This window comes from Miniopterus natalensis, chromosome 2, assembly GCF_054644295.1.
Source record: "Miniopterus natalensis isolate mMinNat1 chromosome 2, mMinNat1.hap1, whole genome shotgun sequence".
NCBI classification, from domain to species: Eukaryota; Metazoa; Chordata; class Mammalia; order Chiroptera; family Miniopteridae; genus Miniopterus; species Miniopterus natalensis.
The window spans coordinates 88,267,112-88,282,680 of NC_142082.1; the positions used below are offsets into that span (position 1 = coordinate 88,267,112).

The window sequence follows — 15,569 nt, forward strand, 5'->3', positions numbered from 1 at the left end:
CCTCACTCCTCAGGGGGGACCTCAGCAACCGAGATATCCTACCTAATTTTAAATGATACACATGGTTGGGGGAGTAGCCTGTCTCACATCTCTGCCCTTACTACAAGAACAACATAGCTTCTTCTTTATATTCTTAGTTATAATAGTTCTGATCAACTAGTTTTCAGGCGGTTCTGAAGGACTGCTCTATAATTTAGTTGTAATTTTTTTTAAAAATTATCTTTATTATTGAAAGTATTACAGATGTCCCCCTTCCCCCCCCATTCATCCCCTCCACCTGGTATCAGCCCCCATACCCCCAAGCCTTCTCCATACTATTTTCTGTGTTTATGGGTTATGCGTATATGAATATAAATTCTTTGATTAATCTCTCCTCACCCACTCACCCACCCCCTCCTTCCCTCTGAGCTTCATCAGACTGTTCCATGGTTCTATGCTTCTGTATCAATTTTGTTGATCAGTTTATTTTGTTCATTAGATTCCACATATGAGTGAGATCATGTGATACTTGTCTTTCTCTGACGGGATTATTTCACTTAGCATAAACCTCTCCAGGTCCATCCATGCTGTCCCAAAGAGTAAGAGATCCTTCTTTTGATAGCTGCATAGTATTCTATGGAGTAAATGTACCACAGCTTTTTTATCCATTTATTTACTGACAAGCACTTGGGCTGTTTCCAGATCTTAGCTATTGTAAATACTGCTGCTATGAACATAGAGGTCCATATATTCTTTCTAACTGATGTTTCAGGCTTCTTAGAATATATTCCTAGAAGTGGCATAACTGGGTCAAAAGGAAGCTCCATTTTCAATTTTTTGAAGAACCTCCATACTGTTTTCCATAGTGGCTACACCAGTCTGCATTCCCACCAGCAGTGTACTAGGGTTCTCTTTTTGTCACATCCTCTCTAGCACTTGTCATTTGATGATTTATTGATAGTAGCCATTCTGACAGGTGTGAAGTGATATCTCATTTTTTGTTTTAATTTGCATCTCTCTGATGACTAGTGACGTTGAGCTTTTTTTCATATGTCTCTTAGCCATCTGTATGTCCTCTTTAGAGAAGTGTCTATTTAGGTCCTTTGCCCATTTTTAAATTGGATTGTTTTTCCTTTTGTTAAGTTGTATGAGTTCCTTATAATTTTGGAAATTAATCACTTATCAAATGTATCATTGACAAATATGTTCTCCCTTACCGTGGGCTCCCTTTTCATTTTGTTGATAGTTTCTTTTGCTGTGCAGACACTTTTTATTTTGATGTAGTTCCATTTGTTTATTTTCTCCTTTGTTTCCTTCGCTGTAGGAGTTGTATCAGCAAATATAATGCTACAAGAGATGTCTGAGACTTTACTGCCTAAGTTTTCTTCTAGGATTTTTAAGGTTTCAAGTTTTTTATCTATTTTGAGTTTATTCTGTATGGTGTGAACTGGTCATCTAGCTTCATTTTTTGCATGTACCTGTCCAATTTTCCCAACACCATTTATTGAAGAGACTGTCTTTACTCCATTTTATATTCTTGCCTCCTTTGTCAAATATTAATTGAGCTTAAAGGCTTGGGTTGATTTCTGGGTTCTCTGTTCTATTCCACTGGTCTATATGTCTGTTCTTGTGCCAGTATCAGGCTATTTTGTTTACATTGGCTTTGTAGTATTACTTCATATGTGGTATTGTGATCCTTCCAACTTTGTTATTCTTTCTCAAGATTGCTGTGGCTATTCGCGGTCTTTTTGGGATCCATATAAATTTTTGAAGTTTTTGTTCTAGATCTGTGAAATATGCTGTTGGATTTTAATAAAGATTGCATTGAATTTATAGATTGCTTTGGGTAGTATGGACATTTTAATGATGTTATTTCTTCCAACCCATGAACACGGTATATTCTTCCACTTGTTTATATCTTTCTCTATCTCTTTTTCCAATGTTCTCTAGTTTTTGGAGTACAGGTCTTTTACCCCCTTGGTTAGGTTTACTCCTAAGTATCTTAAATTTTTTGTTACAATGGTAAATGGGATTGATTTTTTAGTTTCTATTTCTGTGAGATCACTATTGTTTTGTAAAAATGCCATAGATTTCTGGGTGCTAATTTTGTATCCTGCTACATTGCCAAATTCATTTATTAAATCTAGTAGTTTTGTGATGGAGTCTTTAGGGTTTTCTATGTACAATATCAGGTCATATGTGAATAAAAACAGTTTTACTACCTCTTTTCCAATTTGAATGCTTTTTATGGTTTCTTGTCTGATAGCTATGGCTAGGACTTCCAGTACTATGTTGAATAAGAGTGGTAAAAGTGGACATCCCTGTCTTGTTCCTGTTCTTAGGGTAAATGGTTCAGTTTTTGCCCATTGAGTATGATGTTGCCTGTAAGTTTGTCATATGTGGCCTCTATTATGTTGAAGTATGATCCCTCTATTCGCACTTTGCTGAGAGTTTTATCAAAAATGGGGGTTGGATTTTGTAGAATGTTATTTCTTCATCTATTGATATGATATGTGATTTTTGTCTTTCAATTTGTTTATGTGATGTATCACATTTATAGACTTGCAAATATTATACCAGCCTTGCATCCCTGGATAAATCCCACTTGGTGATGGTGTATGATCTATATAATATATAGTGCTGGATCTGATTTGCTAATATTCTTTTGAGGATTTTAGCATCTCTGTTCATCAGGGATATTGGCCTGTAATTCTCTTTCTTTGTAGTGTCTTTATCTGGTTTTGGAATTAGGCTAATGCTGGCCTTGTAAAAGGAGCTTGGAAGTTTTTTTCTCTCTTGGATTTCTTGGAATAGTTTGAGGAGGATAGGTGTTAGTTCTTTGAATGCTTGTTAAAACTCCACTGTGAATCCATCTGGCCAAGGACTTTTGAGTGCTGGGAATTTTTTTGATTACTGCTTCAACTTCATCAGTAGTTATTGGCCTATTCAGGTTTTCTGACTCTTCCTGATTATGTTTTGGAAGATTGTATTTTTCTCGGAATTTATCCATTTCATCTAGATATCTAGCTTGTTGGCATATAGTTGTTCATAGTATCTTCTTACAATCCTTTGTATTTCTTTTGGGTCAGTTGTTACTTCAGCTCTTTCATTCCTGATTTTGTTTATTTGGGTCCTCTCTCTCTGTTTCTTGGTCAGTCTGGGTGAAGATTCATTCATCTTGTTTATATTTTCAAAGAACCAGGTCTTAGTTTCATTGATCTTTTGTATGTTTTTTAGGTCTCTATGTCATTTCTTTCCACTCTGATCTTTATTATTTCCTTCCTTCTCCTTACTCTGTGCTTTCCTTCTTGTTCTCTTTCTAAGTCTTTAAGTTGTAGGTTTAGATAGCTTACTAGAAGTTTTTCTTGTTTTTTTGAGGTAGGCTTGTAGTGCAATGAACTTCCCTCTCAGAACTGCTTTCATTGTGTCCCATAGATTTGGGGTTGTTATGTGTTTATTTTCACTTCTTTCCAGGAAATTTTTGATTTCTTCCTTGATCTCTTTAATAACTCATTCATTGTTTAATAACATGCTATTTAGCCTTCATGTATTTGAATGTTTTTTAGTGTTTTTATTGTAGTTGATTTCTAATTTCATGCTATTGTGATCCGAGAAGATGCTTGATATGATTTCAGTCTTCTTGAACTTGTAGAGCCTTGTTTTGTGTCCTAACATGTGGTCTATCTTTGAGAACGTCCAGTGTGCACTTGAAAAGAATGTATATTCTGTAGCTTTGGGATAAAATGTTCTGTAAATGTCCATTAGTTCCATCCGATATAGTGTGTCATTTAGGATAACTGTGTCCTTGTTGACTTTTTGTCTAAAAGATCTATCCATTGATGTCAGTGGGATGTTAAAGTCCCCTACTATAATTGTATTGCTGCCAATCTCTCCCTGTAAGTCCTCTTGAAGATTTTTTTAATATTTGGGTTCTCCTCTATTGGGTGTATATATGTTTACCAGGGTTGTATCCTCTTGTTGAATTGACCCCTTTAGTATTATGTAGTGACCTCATTGTCTTTTGTTATGTCCATTATTTTGAAGTCTATTTTGTTAGATATGAGTATTGTTATCCCAGCTTTTGTTTCATTTCCACTTGCATAGAAATTTTTTTCCACCCCTTCACTCTCATCCTGTGTGAGTCCTTTGTTCTGAGGTGGGTCTCTTGTAGACAGCATATATATGGGTCATGTTTTCTTATCCATTCAGCTACTCTATGTCTTGTCATTGGGGCATTTAGTCCATTTACAATTAAGGTTATTGTCGATAGGTACTTATTTACTGCTATTCTTTCTTTATGCCTGTGTTCCTCTTTCTCTATATTTCTTCTTCTCCTTACACCAGCCCTTTTAGCATTTCTTATTGTGCTGGTTTGCTGGTAATAAACTCTTCTAGCCTTTTTTTGTTTATGAAGCTCTTTATTTCACTTTCAATTTTGAATGATAGCCTTGCTGGATAGAGTAGTCTTGGATTCAGTCCCTTATTTTTCATTACTTTGATCACCTCATGCCACTCCATTCTGGCCTGAAGTGTTTCTATTGAGAAATCAATTCACAGTCTAATGGGAGCTCCCTTGTAGGTAACTTTCTCTCTGTCTCTTGCTGCTTTTAAGATTCTTTCTTCATTTTTAATGTTTGCCATTTTGCTTATGATTTGTCTAGGTGTGGGTCTTTGGGGGTTCATCTTGATTGGGACTCTCTGTGTTCCTGACTTTTTCCTTTGGCAAGTTAAGGAAGTTTTCTGTCATTATTTCTTCAAACACGTTGTCTAATCCTTGATTGTATTTTCCTCCTTCTTGCACCATTATGATGTGGATGTTGTTACATTTCATGTTGTCCCAAAGCTCCCTTAAACTGTCTTCCTGCTTGTAATTTTTCTCTCTAATTGCTGCTCTGATTGGGTATTTTTTTCTACCTTGTCTTCTAATTCACTAATTTGGTCCTTAAATTCTTCTAACCTACTGTTGATTCCTTCCAGTGTATTCTTTATTTCAGCCATGTCATTCTTCATTTCCAATTGATTCTTATTCAAGCTTATGAAGTTTTCATTAAGTTGCTTTAAATTTTCACTATGTTGTTTGAGCATCCTTTTAACCATTACTTTGAACTCTATATCTGATAAATTGCTTGCCTCCATGTCATTTAATTATTTTTCTGGTGATTTTTCTTTCATTTGGGTGTTGTTTATTTGTCTCCCCATTTTAGTGGGCTGGTTGTTTGGAGGTACCAGGTCAAAGCTGCAGGGCATGAACAGGGCCTCCTGCTTGGTAATATTGGGGCACTGGGTCAGGAAGCCAAGTCCTGATTGCAGGCCTGTGTGTGTGGGAGGCATTGGGTCATGATGACAGGGCCAGGTGTACTATGTCAAAGCTGTAGGCCAGGTAGGCAGGCAGGCTGGTCCCAGTTTGGGCTACATCAAGAAGTCAGTGAGGTAGGAAGGCAGTCTGTATGCTCCATATCAATGAGGTGGTACATTTGTCCAGAAGCACTAGTTAAGGTACACTGGGTCATGGAGTCAGGGTAGCCTGGGTAGTGCTGCGTCTTCACTCACAGGGCCCCATACCAATCTCTGGCCTTGGGCACTGAGTCAGGGCTGCTCTCTGCAGTCTCCTCAGGATGAGGGCCCTGAGGATCCTCCAAAATGGTGCACTCTCCACTCTCAATCAGAGAGAAGCGCCCATCTGAACAGTGGTGCGACAGCCTGTAGCTCTTCTGCCAAGAGCTCTTAAAGCCCCAGGGAGCTTCCTCACTGAAAGATTCCCCCAAAATCACACACTCACCCTCTTACCCTCAGTCAGGTCTTGTTGTTGTCATTTTATGACACCTAGTTGTAATTATTATGTGGTTGTGGGAAGAGATTAGCACAGTGTTTACCTACTTTGTTATCTCAGACAAAAGTCTGTGATGATGTAATTCCTGAAACAGAATCAAGATATTATAACTAAAGAACTTATAAGCAAGTATGCATAGCCCATGGACACAAACAATAAACAGATGAGGGCCTGGGGTGGGGTGGGAGGTGGGTGGAGGGAGGTAAAGAGGGGGAAATGAGGGACATCTGTTATACTCTCAACGATAAAATAAATTTACAAAATGAACAATTTAATGGAAGAAAGATATTGATGACAATATCACATTTCTTTTTAATTTGAGAGGAAGACTAAATTTTTGTTTTTTGGTGACAATCTAATTTTATCCTAATAATTTCTATAAAAAAGTAAGACATAACCAGCTAGGGTATTATTATGTGTTGAACTGTGTTCCCCCCAAATTCATTGTTTGAAGTCCTAACCTCTAGTACTTGAGAACCTGACTTTATACGGAAATAAAGTCTTTACAGAGGTACTCAAGTAAAAGTGAAGTCATTAGGGTGGACCCTATTCAATATAACTTGTATCCTTCTGAAAAGGGGAAATTTTTTTTTTTTTTTTTTTATATCCTCACCTGAGGACATGCTTAGAGAGAGGAAGAAGGGAGAGAGAGAAAGATATTGATGTTAGAGAGAAACACCGATCATACAAGCCGCTCTGGCTGGACCCTAACAAGGGGAAATTTTGACACAGAGACACACACAGAAGATGATGTGAAGGCACATAGGCAGAAGATGGCCATCTACAAGTCAAGGAAAGGGGCCTGGAACAGATCTTTCCCTCATAGCCCTCTGGAGAAATCAACCCTGTCCACACCTTGATCTTGGACTCCTAGCCACAAGAATTGTGACACAAGATATTTCTGAGCCTATAGTACATTGTATGGCAGCTATAGCAAAATACAGGTATATAAACTTTAGTTCATTTTTAAATTTTATATTTATATAAACTCTAACTTATCATTTTACTTATTATAAATTAATAAACACTCACAATCTGAGACAGAGTCATTTATGGACACGGTGGTTTTGCTGGGCTTTCCAATGGCAGCATTCATAGGCATACGAAGCACCAGTTCAAGTTTCTCAATTCCCTCCAGCACTGGTTGTCCAAGATCATCCAGGATGATAACTGGAACAGTCTGCATGTTGACTCCAGGTGCAAAATCTAAATTACGACTAATTCCCACATAATCTGTTCCAGCTATGATAGTAACAAAAGAATTATTCAGTTGGAGATGGACTAAAGTTAAACAAAATTATGATAAGCAAATCATGTAAGTATATTTACAATTGTTTTAAAAAATATAGACTAGCATAACATTACAGAAAAGTTTATTTAATGAAATACAAAGGATTAGTATCTACATTGGCTATTGTGATGGTAAATCAAATATCAGGTTCTGAATTTTGTTAGATCTATGTCTAATGTGTTATTTAAACTTTAGTTATTTTTCCTTCATGTGTTATAGTTTCTCAATCTTTATTTTGGAATTCTAAAATGGAGCTAATAAAAATGAGGTCCAAAATGAGTATATTAATCAAACATGATTATTATCAATTATATATTAAATAAATTTATTCATTTAAATTTTGTTAACATTAGTTAAGTGAATTAACATTTTTTGTGAATGACTGGAGAACATCTTATTTAGGTGTGTGGTTGCCTGCTAGTCAAAGCAACACATTTCAGATATAAGCTTTTGTCCCACACTCTCCACCCATATTCACCCTAGTTAAGGAGAGCAATCTATTATTCGCAAAGACATATTTGGTCTATGGTCTTTGGGTTATTATTTTTCAGACCATTGGGAATATACCTAGTGTGGACATCTTCATTTATGTCCAATGTAGTTAAAAACAAAACTTTATTTTAATCTTTAGGCATTACATCTATAAAGACTAAGCGTGGGGGTCGATAGTTAAATGTCATTGCTTTTCTATTTTCATAACTTCTAACTCTCACTTTGTATCTACCTCTGAATATGCAACTATATTTGAATGTGTATGTTTGTATTTTGTTTTTTAAAATCTTTGTGTCTGAAGCTATTGTGGTTCTTCTTGTATTTATTCCTCTGCTTCTTTACCTTTATTCTCATCTCTGTATTTCTTTTATTTGAATTTTCTCTTATAAAATAATGAATTGGGCTAAACAAATGTTTATTAAACAATGATTATATGAAAAGTACTACATTAAAAATGTTAAAACTTAAGGGTGCCTTTTGTAATGGTATGGCCTCTGCTTGCTTTGTGTGATGAATGTGCAATATATGTATGATCTACATGTGTGCATGTGAGTAAAAGAGAGAATTTGTATTGATGGTAATTTAGGAGGAAAAAAAAGGGAGAACTTTCTAATCTTGTACTTGCCCTAAACTCTATGATCAACTTTTTGGATATGTAGATTCCAGAATAAAAATCAGGCATGTGCTAGCTAGGGTAGCTTAAATAATAAAGTGGGGAAAGCCTTTTGAACCTGAAGTATATACAAGGACATTTGTTTAAACTGAAGCAGAAGCCACACTGCAGATGCATACTTGCATGATACTTAAATGTCATTAGATTTTTGTGAAGGTGGCCAGCATGATTATTCTTGTGCATATGATGTCATAATACTCAACAATGTTAGATTTGCCAAGTGTAAAGAACAAATTCATGCAAATATAGGCATTAAACTTTGGTCTTTGATTAATGTGTTTTTAATTTGTTTCTCATTCATGCCCCTTAACTGTATTTTCTCACAGTAGTAAATAGAGGTTTGACTTACCTACCATATAGTAATAATTTAAGAAAAAAATCCATTCTATCAGACTACTTTAATAGGAGTACAGTATTTTAACTTTAAAGTATTTTGTGTCATGGTAAGTTAAAAACTGTAGAAAAATCAAGAGTTATTATAGAAAACTGCTCACCATTGGCAGATGGAGGGTTTGTTTTCTGAGATCTCAAGGTGACACTAGAAGACATGGACAGGTCAGTGCCTGTTCTCCATACCTGCACTTCCACATAGCCGGCACTCTCATCCACAGAATACTCAACATCACCAAAGTAGAAGATGGGTTCTGTTAAGTACAAAACATAAAACCATTTCTGTTATTTTTATTTTTTTACATCAAACTCTACTGACGTAATTCCAAAGAAGAGTTAATTTCATCATATTGACTTTTTAACATCATTATATGTTTCCCTTTTAGTAAGATAACATCTCTAATCTGTAGATTTATGTAGATTTCAGGTCAAAATACTTCTGTTGAAAAGCAAAAATACTTATGGTAAAGTGCCTAATGAAACAGTCTCATCTTGAGACATGAGTTACTTTGTCCCCTATATATATGGCTTCTCAATGAGCTTCTTGGAAGTTTAGCTGGTAAAATAGCACCAAAATGAAACAAAACACATAAGGATAAAGTTTTTTGAGTTTGGCCCTAATGTTCATTTTACCATCTCTTATCAAGTCTTTACTCTGGAGACTATTTACATTATGACATCTTCTATTCCATTACATTTGGCCTTAATCCAGTGTATTTGGATCTGTTATAACTACTCCAGAACTAGCACCTATTGGTGTGACTAGACTGAGTATACTATATGATTAACAGGCTAGGATATTTTAAGGAGACCAGGACATAATTGTAGGCTACCTGTAGGATTTTGGGGGTGTCTTATATCACTGAGGTTCCAGTAGAGAAATAATCTTACACCAAATGTTTTACATTTGTCTTAAACATGAATAAAATTAACTGACTTAGGTCATTTAAGTAAAACACATTCTTTGGAGATTGCATTTTTCTCCAGTTTTGGTGATGAATTTGTCTATATAATACTTTTCTGTCTAATTCCACTGGTGATCAACAGTTTACCTTATAAGACAGCTGCCAGAAATCAGAGGTAAAGACGTCAGCTAACTAATAAAAAAAACTGAGAGATAATTTGTGTGCTCACTTGAAAAAACTTACTTTAAAATATTTATAGTCTCATAGGAAGTTACAAAAATAGCATAAACTTTACCCATTGGGAGCTTAATTTATAAGTAACCATTAAGAAAGATAAATTGAGTGTATACACAATGTGATGAATAACTCTTTTACTTGAGACATTTTACCATCTGTGTCTGGTTTTACAAGACTCAAAAGGATTGAGTTTAAAAGGTCATGTAACTCACATCAATGTTCCTTAAAACATAAAGCTATTAAAGAGATGGCTATCATGTTTTAGATCATCTCATTGAATTACAAAACATAAAATCAAATAAAACCCTATAATCAAGGCCCACAATAAAAGGAAATACATTTTGTACACTGTTCAAGTTGAGTAAGAATTCTTTACTTTTCTGCCTTAAATTACCTTTATTAAAATTGGGAAATTGTGTTTTCTTTGTTTTTTCATATGAGGGGCAGGAGAAAAAGCATATAACTCCCTTAAACTCTTGAATAATACAAGACCAAACTTGGAAATTTTGATTGCATATTTGGTTCACAGGGTGATACATTTGCCTGTAGCATACTTCACCTCCTCATCCTTCATTCTTTGAACTTGGATGGTGCTAGAACATGTGAGTGTATGTGTACAGATTAAGGTGTTATCTTATGAACTTCAGTCAAAGTAGACCTTAAGCACAAGCCAATAAATTCCTTACATTTCTCACTCCTAAGTAAGGGGCAAAGGTGAAGACAGGGCTCTGAAAATTCTTGTTGTGACCAGATGGCTAAAGGAGGCACATCTGTATGTCTTTTAAAGGAAATTTATAATTATTACAGATTATAATTAACTGTACTCAACCCATGACCTCTCTGTTTCTTCACATTTGTGGCAAACTACACCATTATACAAATTAGATTTCTGAGTTATGAGAGAGAGCTGTGAAATGCAGTTAGGGGACACCTTCTATCTAATAATGATACCTCCCATCTCCTCATCTCTCTACTCCTCACAGATACATACTAGAAGTGGAACAGAATAAAATTATGTAGTGAAAACCATCAGTTAAACACCAAGTTGGGCTACACAGCAGAGACAAAATTGAATTCTGCATGTGTGTGTTCAGACCCATTTTGCCAACTACAGATCAAGTGTTTTTATGTTATAGCTTAATAAAGGGTAATAATAGTTACCATACATAGGACATTCATTATCTGACTGACACATATGCTTTGTATGCATGTGTGTGTGTGTGTGCATGTGTCTGTCTCAACAAGAGATAGGGAGAGGAGAGAGGGGGGATGGCACATGTAACAATGCACTAAGTAATAGGAATTATGTGAATGATGCAAAAAGTAACATTATATTGTCAATTAATTAGTACATTGTTACCTCCAGCAGAAAGAGGGGGAATGAAAAAAGGGTTTTAACCTTAAATACCTCTCAATTTCACTTCAGCAGATAATAGAAAGCATTAGAAAGATATTTCCTTAAAATGCATTTTTAATTATCAGTATACTTAAGTTATTTATATCATTTCTCTTCCCTTCTGTGATCCATTCATGACGACTGGGAAATTGGCCTATTAATCAATTGCAAGCATTTCAATTAAAGCATAAAATGGTTAACTATTATGAGATTAAAACACAATTCAATCATTTTTATAAGAAAAATAATTTTGTTAACCACTTAGTTTCTTATGCCATAAATAAAAAGAAATGGCTAGAGTAAAGGGAAGGTGGCGACACTGTGAGAAGAAGCAGGTCACCCCTGGTCCCAGCCAAGGACTCGATTTACTCTGAAAATAGTACATAACCAGCTTGGAAAAACCAGAGAAACATACTTGAGAGGATATAGTTCAAGTAGGGAGGACTGCAGAAACATCATAGAGTCTGAAGGGGGGGTCATAAAAGGGGGAGTCCCTTCTGAAGCCTGTGCTGGGCTCCAAGCCCAGAGGCTTAGAGGCTGCAAAGTACCCTCCCCTTGGGAGTGCAGACCAGTATCCAAGAGTGGGGATCTCAAACCTAGAGCAGAGTAGAGGGGAAGAAATGCCCCGTACAGAAGACAAAGGGATACAGGGGAGCTGTGTGCCTGCAAGGAGGGGACAGCGCCTTCCTGGTGAAACAAAGCTTCTAATGGCAGCTGTGACTGGCTTCTTATGCTCAGGGTGCTGACCATAGGAAAGGCTGTTTCAAAGTGTGTGGTGCCCGAGTGGTGGGGAACCAAGGGTCTGCACTGAGCACACACATGCAGGGACACTTTACTTTCCTGTAAGACATTGTATTGAGCCCCAGAAAGCTTTTAATCTGTGTGGCACAGGGAAGGGGAGAAGAGCCCTCCTGCCTTGATCTCTGGTGGGGAGAATCTGGGATTTATGACCAGCCCTGAGGGGAACAATGGTGGTGCACATGGAGCCACCCCAACTTTACTGAGATCAGTGTTGCAGGGGAGCTACATGGAGCTGACCTTGGGTACCCTCCTGCTGGGTGACTTGGCGTGCGGGAAGCGGGACCTTGCAGGGTGGACTCTCTGCTTGTGTGTTGCTTTGAGTGTTTTTGAGTTTTTGATTGCTGAACTGGATCCCACCTTCCTGGCTTGCATTGGGCAGACAGACCAGTGGAAGCTGGGATTTGTGTCTGCACAGTAGGGTGTTTGATGTGCGTGCCTGGTGTGACCAGCCAATTAGATCTGGGAAGGGAGGGGCAGAGTACGCCTTCCTCTCTAGCAGCTTAAGAGCACCACTCTCAACAAGAAAGGGGCTGGTTCAGATCATTGAAGCCCCAAATATCACCAGCAGGGCACAGTCTTGAGGGGGGAAGGAGAACAGCTCACAGGAGGACATTATAAGAATAAGACTCTAAGGGACTATTGTTCAGGAGCGGGAGGAGAAGCTGAAAACCCTTGCTGGGGGCTGGGAGGCAAAGGGCTCACTGGAATGCTTTTGAATTGAACCCACTGAGCCCAGGCTGATGAAGCTGCCCATACAGAAAAGGCAACAGACTAAAATCAATCTGAAACTGCAGCAGGCCAGTGTAATGGGAACAAGAATCGGAGGACAGGGTAAAGAGAGAGAAGCTGGCTGTGGAGGAGAGACTAACACCCTCACAGTGAGTGCTTGACAGCAAAACCTCTAAGTAAGGGGCATTATATCCTGAGCTAAGCTACCCATCCTTCACCCTAAAGATTCTACAGAAGACTCTCGAGTAAGACCAGGCAACTACAAGGCTGCAAAATAGCTGACAAGAGGAGGTGGACCACAGAGAACCTCAGATCAACTAACTACCTTTGGACACCAAAGCCAAACTTAGACAGTTCCTCACATTGGTTGATACACAAGTACTTCCCAGAGAACAGAAATCAGCATACAAAACAGTGAGCTGTACTCACAGACAACATAAGCTGCTCAGAAGAAATTCACCTGATAGACTCTTTTCTTTTCTCTTCTCTTCTCTTCTTTTCTTTTCTTTTCTTTTCTTTTCTTTTCTTTTCTTTTCTTTTCTTTTCTTTTCTTTTCTTTTCTTTTCTTTTCTTTTTTTTCTTTTCTTTTCTTTTCTTTTCTTTTCTTTTCCTTTTCTTTTCTTTTCTTTTCTTTTTTTCTTTTCTTTCTCTTTTTCTTTTTTCTTTTCTTTTCTTTTCTTTTCTTTTTTTCTTTTTTTTCTTTTCCTCTCTTTTTTCTTTTCTTTTTCTTCTTTTTTGTGAAAGGGGAAACATTTTTTTTCTTTTTTTCTACTTTTTAAATTTATAGTTTTTTTATTTTTTAAATTTACAAATTTTTAGAATTTTTAGTTAATTTTTTAAAAAAATTTTGTTTTGTTTAGCTTGATTTTTGTTTTGTTCCTTTGTTTTGTTTTATATATGTGCTTAGTTTTATTATATCCTTGCTTCTACTATCAAGATTTTCTTGATATTCCCTGCCTAATTCCTAGGACTTTATCATTACAACCAACCAGTTTACTGTTTTTCTCTATAGTTTCCCTGATATCTCTTATTGGACTCCCTCTTTGCCCTGGCTCTATCTCTCTCTCTCTCTTCTTGACCCATTGGCATAACTTTTTTTTCATTTTTTTTCATTTTACTTCTTCTTTTCTTTCTTTCTTTTGTTTTTCTCCCTTCAGCCTTCCTGTCTTTTTGTTTGATTGTTAGTTTCTGTTATTCTCTTTAACTGTATTTTTATTTTTTCATTTTCAACTATTACCTTATTCCTATTCTCTCCCTTAATTTTTTTTAGACACTTATTTCAGAACCCTTTCTCTACCTCTTTTAAATCTGAGTAGCTTCTCTATTTTCACATTTTAGTGTATTATTTTTATTTTCTAAATTTTCATCACTGTTAAAAATAACATACTTTTCTCTCTCTAAACTTTACTTTTCTTCTCTCTTTTTTTCCACTTTTTAAATTTGTTTGTTTTTTTGTTTCTTGGTTTTTGTGGGGGGTTTTTTGCTCTAGAATTTGTGTTCACCCTTCACTCCTGCAGTTCTATTTTCACTAGGGTTGTTTTCATTGAGATTGGCAAGATATTTTGTAAGATACCTCTTGTTTCCTGGAAGTTTAGTTGTGTATTGTCCTGCCTTGCCAGCATCCATACAACAGCTTTCATGATGAGGTTGTTGCTGCAACACACAGGTAGCCAACTTTTGGAGAGTCATCCCAAGGATTCGTCAACAACAATCTATACCCAACCACAACAGGACAACCCAAAGAACCCATAAAAGGGGCACCAACAAAAGGGTCATACCTAGAGCAAAGAGCTCCAAAGTATAAGGAAAACACACCTCTGGGCTCCACTGGTTTCACAATACAAAATCCCACCCCACAAGACTGGGAGACAGACAGCAAATATATCTAATATATAGATACAAACACTAAGAGCCACAAAAATAGGGAGACAAATAAACAACCCCCAAATTAAGGAAAAGGAAAAATCGCCATAAAAAGACTTTGATGAGATGGAGTTAAGCAACTTATCAGAAACAGAGTTAAGGGTAATGATTATAAAGATGCTCAAGGACATCAATGAAAAAAACAAGGCACTAGATGATAAAACCAAGGATCTAAGTGAAAACATAAAAAAATAAATACATAACATAAACAAAAATCAGACAAAAATAAAGAATGCTGTATCTGATATCAAGAATACACTGGAAGAAATTAAAAGCAGGCTCAATGAAGTAGAGGATAGAATAAGTGACTTAAAGACAAAATAGAAAAAATCACTCAATCAGAGCAGCAACAACAACAAAAATAAAAATAAAAACATGAGGACAGTCTAATGGAGATTTGGGACAAAATGAAGGAAAACAACATTTGCATTATAGAAGTGCCAGAGAAAGAGGAAAGAGAGCAAGGGATAGAGAACTTTAAAAGTACATAACGACAGAAAACTTCCTTATGCTGGCAAGGGAAAAAGTCACACAACTTCAGGTAACACAGAGGTTTCAAAACAATAGGAACCCAAAGAGATCCACTCCAAGAAACATCATCATTAAAATGGCAAATGTCAAGAACAAAGAGAGAACATTAAGGGCTGCAGGTGTGTGACAAGCAGTTACCTACAAAGGGAACTCCCATAAGTCTGACATCAGATCTCTCAATAGCAACTCATCACACCAGAAGGGTGTGGCATGAAGTTCTCAAAGTAATAAAAAGCAAGAATATGCAACCAAGATTCCTTTAACCAGCGAGGTTATGATTTAAAATTGAAGGTGAATCAAACACTTCATGGAAAGTAACAAAAATGAACAGGCAATAACCCAAAATCTATGGGACACGGCAAAAGCAGTCCTGAGAGGAAAATTCATAGCAC

At 36.5% G+C, this 15,569-nt stretch overlaps 1 protein-coding gene across 2 annotated transcripts in view; it reads right to left on the reverse strand.

The window, feature by feature from the left end:
* FREM2 (FRAS1 related extracellular matrix 2) overlaps positions 1 to 15,569 on the reverse strand; it is a 294,853-nt gene that overhangs the window by 49,741 nt on the left and 229,543 nt on the right. For both annotated transcript variants that reach the window (XM_016208906.2, XM_016208905.2), the window contains 2 exons: positions 8,760 to 8,909; positions 6,842 to 7,051 (listed from right to left, as the gene is read on the reverse strand). In XM_016208906.2, coding sequence (XP_016064392.2) covers positions 6,842 to 7,051; positions 8,760 to 8,909 — 360 coding nt within the window. The remainder of the gene's footprint in view (positions 1 to 6,841; positions 7,052 to 8,759; positions 8,910 to 15,569) is intronic.